Source organism: Nicotiana sylvestris, chromosome 2 (assembly GCF_000393655.2).
Source record: "Nicotiana sylvestris chromosome 2, ASM39365v2, whole genome shotgun sequence".
Taxonomy (NCBI): Eukaryota; Viridiplantae; Streptophyta; class Magnoliopsida; order Solanales; family Solanaceae; genus Nicotiana; species Nicotiana sylvestris.
The window spans coordinates 150,349,976-150,356,108 of NC_091058.1; the positions used below are offsets into that span (position 1 = coordinate 150,349,976).

Here is a 6,133-nt window from a genome sequence, read left to right on the forward strand (position 1 = left end):
CAACAGTCTGGTGCAATTAGTGATTGAAATCACAGGGAGACTTTTGAAGAAGAGGAAGAGGTGGCGACCAAGAAAGTAGTTCTGTTATTTTCATTTTACTGTAGTTGTTCTATGTATAAGGAGTTGTTGCCTAGTTTTGTAACTATTCTGCTACTTGTGAGATAACCTTAAAGGATATTATAGATGTGAATGTAATTTGAGGCAGTCATTACACATTGTTGCTGTGAATGAATTACATCTTAATGAATATTTTCAGTTGCTTTTGTCCTTTACAAGCTATTCGACTTTGCTTCTTTCACCATTGTGTTATTCCAAATGGAATGCAGCCTATTTTTCATCCTTTTCTGGCTACTGTTGGTGAAAGTCAAGTCTCGGTTTCAGCCGCTTCTTTGCCTGTTACCATAATTTCAAATCTTGAATCCGTCTCTGTTCAAGAGAATATTCCGTATGTTATGAATCCTCCTATGTTACCTATATTTCCATTATTTCCTAAGGATGAAATGGGTCCAGTCCCAGTTCCTCTTCCTTTATTTCCTGAGACACCTTCTTCAGGTACTTTTGGAATTCTGAAAGGGAAACAAGACATGGATATAGACTGAGAATCCAATCTTTATGGAATGAATATTTTCAGTTGTTTTTGTCCTTTAACAAAGTATGTATTTTCATTATGGTTGCAGTTTTGTTAATGTAGCAGGTTTTATACATATGTATACAATTATATACATAGTTATACAAATTTATACAAACTTATACTCTTATTTATACATCTTTATACATGTAATACCAGTGATTGTTTGCAGTCCTGTTTTGTATTTCTACAATCTATCAATATATTTCGTACCATTAAAAACAGGAAGACACTATTATTGGATAAGCAAAACATGTATAATGAAACATGTCAATTGATTGTGAAACTTAACTAATCAACATTTGTAACTATATTGTTTCTGAAACTTAATTACTCAACATGACAACAAATGTAATAGGAGGCGTTTTGTTTCCAACTATTTATTTTGGTCGATTCCTACATGTTTTCCTATTGTGACCACCTTGTCCACACACAGAACATGAAAATGCTCTCTTAGACTCTTTCTCTGAAGCAGGCTTGAGTCTTTCCTTTCTTGGCCTTCCTGCATTCCTTCTCCCTTTAGGTGGTAGGACTACATCTTCCATCACCTCTGTTGGGATTACCCATAAACTCTCATCTGGCATCGGATTCACTGAAAATTCATAAGTGCTAAGGAGTTTATCCTTCTTGTAGTAAAAAGAGCAATATTGGCCAGGTTTCAGCTGCTGGTTCTTCAAAACCGCCCAAGCATGCGGACATGAAAGTTCATCCATTTGAAATTTTCCGCAACTGCATGTTCCCTCTTCAAGGCACACTATGTTTCTCCTTACCCCTTCAAGCACAGTATATAACTGATCCGTAGCAGGTCTCACCTACAAAAGTTTTTTTTTTAAAAAAATAAAATAAAATAAAATTAAAGAACAGTAAAATGCAAGTAAGAAGTTCCAAGATTCATTATATTTGATTCATTTTACCGTCATTTGCTCCGATGCAATCAGATTTTCCCGAGGGAGTTTGTCGTACTTTTCGCCAAGCTCTGTAGATGTCTCCATTGCACTTTTTCTGTTTTTGTTGTTCCACTGTTGTAGCAAATTTGTCATGTACTCCAGCAATCGCATTACTGGTAACTCTCTAGAATCCTTGTTAGCTGCATTAATTGACTCTGCAATATTGGAAGTCATTACCATCGACCTTTTCACCTTGGAATATGCTCTAGACCACCTTTCGTACCCAATTTCGAACAAGTAAGGCTGCACCCTCGGATCAATGTTGCACAACTCTATCATATGGTACTCAAACTTCTCTATCGTGTAAACTCTTGCAAAAGCAAAGAAGATATCCTTCAATTGTTTGTGATGTTTCTTGAATGTGCGCTTTACATTCTGCCACAAGTGAAACATGCAAATACAATGTGGTACTTCTGGGTACACAGCTTTTGTGGCATTGAAGATGCTTTCATTTCTATCTGAAACTATACACATCCCTTCCCTAACTCCAAAAGTACCCTTTATCTGGATAAAGAACCACTCCCAAGATTTATTATTCTCTGAATCCACAATTGCATACGCAAGTGGAAGGATTTTTCCTGTTTATACAAAAATAGATATTAGGATTCAGACTGTAATTTAGTCTGGAGATACCAACTGCAAAATTTATAAAAATCTTATACACAGTTATACACAATTATAATGATTAATACCAACTGCAAATTTTATAAAAACAGCAGCTGTGAAATCCTATATACTTTTATACATGAAACTTAAACATTATACAAACTGCAGAAACAACATAGATGCAGTCAACTCACCAGCTCCATCTTGTGTGCAAGCAGTCAATATGGTACCCTTATATGTTGCTTTAAGGAAGCTTCCGTCAACAACCATTATCGGTATGCAATGCTCCCAGCCCTTGATAGATGCATATAGCGAAACATATGCATAAAGAAAGCACCCATCCTCTGATTTATGCAACTTTGTAACCGATCCTGGATTTGTTTGCTCCAACATATAAAAATACTTTGGCAGCTCCTTATATGAATCACTCGGACTCCCTCTTATCATTGCCATTGCTATTTCTTTAGCTCTCCATGCTTTCATGTAGCTCACTTCAATCCCGTGTTGCTTTTTTATGTCTTCTATTATATCATTTGCGGTGTAAACCTTTTTTGGATTAACATACTTGTCCTTGACTATACTAGCAATTATACCCGAAGTAGCTTGACGTTGTGTTAAGTATCTTTCACCATAGCCGCATGTGTAATTATTATTGTAACTTCTCACTTTGAATATGTTTGCCTTGAAAATGATAGAAGATTTGAAATTCCAAGCACAATTGTCATCCAGACATGTAAGGTGATACCTAGTATTATACATCATTCAACTTCTAAATACACTTGTATACAAACTGCATATATACTAATTTTAATACCTATATACAAATATATACTACTTTATACATATTTATACAACAGAATATACAATTAATGACATACCTTGTTGCGCTTGATCTCTTCACCTTGAATTGGAACCTCTCGCGTACAGCCAAGTTCTTCATCACATTCATAAGTGTCTCTTTATCCTGATAAACTTGATCCTCCTCAACAAATTCGTTCAACATATTATCTATTATACCCGTGTTTTCACTAAAATTCGTGTTTTCAATCAATTGAATATCAATAATCTCAGTGCTATCAGTTGTTGATACATCTCTAGAATTTGAATTTGTAGCAACCAAACAACTGGAACTTGAAGCAACCACAGAACTTGTAACAACCAAATGATTTTCATAAATCTCTTTCACTATCACAAACAGGGGATATTCAGTGAAATTCAAGTTTTTTTTCTTTAATTCTATATACACCTTAACTCCTGTATCGTTGTAAATCGTGATCGGCGGCAAACCAACATTTGGCACAAAGTTAATCTCTATTGTGTTTAAATCACTATCGATCCTAATCTGTTCCGAAATAGCTGCAACTAAATTGTTGTAGTTGAATGTGGACTCAATTATTACACAATCACTGATGAAATTCACAAACTTGTTTTCTTCCCATTCACCACTATGAAGAAGGTAAATAGGAAAAATCTCCATCTAACAAAAAATTAAAATCAAAATTGCAGCAAAAAGGAGAATTGCGCTGCTTCGTAGGAAAAAAAATGAATAAATTCTAGATGAAGAAGAAATGCTAGGGTTTTCGTACCTGGATTTATCGCAGGATTTTGTTTTTGAAGTATTTTTGGAAGAAGATTGGAAAGAATCTGAGAAAATCCAACTGAATGAGATAAAATCGCGCTTGGTAGTCTCAAAATACAGGAAATAACGCCCCCTTTTCAGATTTGGGCCCCTAATTTGTGGGCTACTGAATTGTAAAGTTAAATATGGGCTATAAAGTTGAAAAGGATGCAACCCACTTGTTTCAATTTGAAATTTTCCCAGTAATAAATAACATAGTCGGACCATTTTTCTTTTTAATAAAGCTAGCCCATCTCTTATAAATTAATAGATATTGAAATAATTTCGAGATATAGAATGTTAGTAGTTTGTTAAGTTGTAAACATATCTAGTAATTTAGTAATACAATGAATTTTGTTTTTAATTCAAAAAATCTGAACCTTTCATTTCTTCCACAATTTTGTGTCCATAATTCATAGACCTCAAAATAATCTCAAATGTAGAGAAGAAACAAATCATGAACACATTAGAATATTTTAAGCACGCTCTTAATTAATCAAATCATTGTAACTATGTATACATTCGCATGGCACAATTACAATTTTCATAATTAAAGGCAAGTTATGCGTTTTCGCAATTTTGGCAAAACAATTTTAACATTAATAAAGAGTTATCAATTGTATAAATGTACGCGTGACACGATTCTTGACGCACCAAATAACATGAGTACACACACGCATGACTTATTTCAAGATAATTTCCATAAATCTAATTATCAAGCAATAAAAGTCGATAGGAGGCAAATCACAACCCCAACAACCATAGGAATATTTAAAATTGATTTAAAGCCAAATGTAGTTAATAAAGCGAACGCACTAGAACCTCGGGATTTGGGAGTGCCTCATACCTTCTTTCCAGTTAACTGAATTCCTTATCTAGTCTCCTGTTTTCGTAGACCAATAATAAATAGTCAATTTCCTTTGATTGGGGATTCAATAAGGCGACTTGCAATATCAAAAATCAATTTTAAGTGGCGACTATGTAAATAAATAGTCTTTATCCAAAATCGTCACTTCATTTGGATAAATTCTTTAATCGACAACATATATTTTGCTGGGTAAAAAAGGGGTGTGACAGCTCTGGCGACTCTGCTGGGGACTATAAGAATTCAAGCTTGTATATTGATTAATATTTGGCTTCTATAATTTTTGGATATTACTTTGTTTATGAGCCTAATGTACTAAATATCGCTTATTTACTGCTTTGATATTGTTTGAATTGTACATGTAAATTGTCTTCTCTCGTACCCCATGCGAGTCTCCTACTAAGTAATAGTGTTGTGTGTGCTGACCAACACCACATAATTTTCTGTCTGAGATAAAGCCAGTGTATAGAGATTCTCATGATGAAGGATTTAATCACATAATTTTAGGTGGGGAGAACCACCAGTAAAGCCAAAACTGTTCTACTACCGGTATGCTGACCTCCCTCTGCTCGAGTTGTCCGTTCGAGTTAGCCAGTCTAGATACCTTATCCACCACGATTTAAACCTAGCAGAACAAAATATCAAGATGGATATCCCTATAGGTACGCTTTATTTGTATCACGTACATTTGACTTAATGGGGTTCGACACACGGACCGAGTTTTGTATGTGACAGGTACCTTATTGAGACCATTATGTTCATGTTATGTGCTACCTATTGCATTATTTGGGAGGCGTGCATGTTGACTGTCACGACCCAAAATATATAAGTCGTGATGACACCTAAACCAACCCGCCATGTAAGCCAATAGTTACATGATTAACAATGAAAATGAAATAACATGGTCTAATAACTCAACAACGGAAGAATACCTAAAAATATCCGAGAATAAAGTCAAATACCACTACAACCAGCCCCAAAATATAGTGTCAACAAGTATACGAGCATTACTGAGTAACAAGAAACGAAATAAATTCTCTAGTACAACTATCTGAACATGAGAAAAACTGAAAAGATAAAGATAGCATGAAGAGAACTTCAAGGACTGTGGACGGTATGACAACTACCTCATAGTCTCCCAAATAGATGTCACAACTCAAGCCTGAAAATCACCTCGGCCGGATGTACCTGAATCTGCACACGAAGTGCAAAGTATAGTATGAGTACAACTGACCCAATATACTCAATAAGTAATAATACTAACCTTGGGTTGAAAGCACTGATGAGCTCAGAACAATAGTCAAGTTCCAGTATCAATAACTGATGACAATTCAGAAAATAAAGGATAACCATAGAAACATAAGATCAATGATATAAAGTGCATCTCGTTCTCATTTCATAAATTAGGCATGCTTTCAAGTATAATAGTTTAAAACAACACAGATAAAACAGGTCAATTACCAGTTAGC

General features: G+C 34.8%; 1 protein-coding gene across 1 annotated transcript; it reads right to left on the minus strand.

Moving 5' to 3' along the window:
* Window positions 1–1,008: 1,008 nt before the first annotated feature.
* Window positions 1,009–3,658, minus strand: LOC104249650 (uncharacterized). The gene is made up of 5 exons (XM_070166761.1): window positions 3,060–3,658; window positions 2,376–2,926; window positions 2,268–2,270; window positions 1,543–2,153; window positions 1,009–1,440 (listed from the first exon to the last, which is right to left on the minus strand). Exons 1-5 carry the CDS (start codon window positions 3,656–3,658, stop codon window positions 1,009–1,011), a joined length of 2,196 nt encoding a protein of 731 aa, XP_070022862.1.
* Between the last annotated feature and the right edge of the window lie 2,475 nt (window positions 3,659–6,133).

Bases quoted from the DNA above. Each gene is read 5' to 3' on its own strand.
- LOC104249650 (XM_070166761.1), bottom strand. From the start codon at position 3,658: ATGGAGATTTTTCCTATTTACCTTCTTCATAGTGGTGAATGGGAAGAA. The intron at 2,927-3,059 runs GTATGTCATTAA...GTATAATACTAG, and splicing joins AAGAGATCAAGCGCAACAAG to GTATCACCTTACATGTCTGG. The intron at 1,441-1,542 runs GTAAAATGAATC...AAACTTTTGTAG, and splicing joins TTGCATCGGAGCAAATGACG to GTGAGACCTGCTACGGATCA.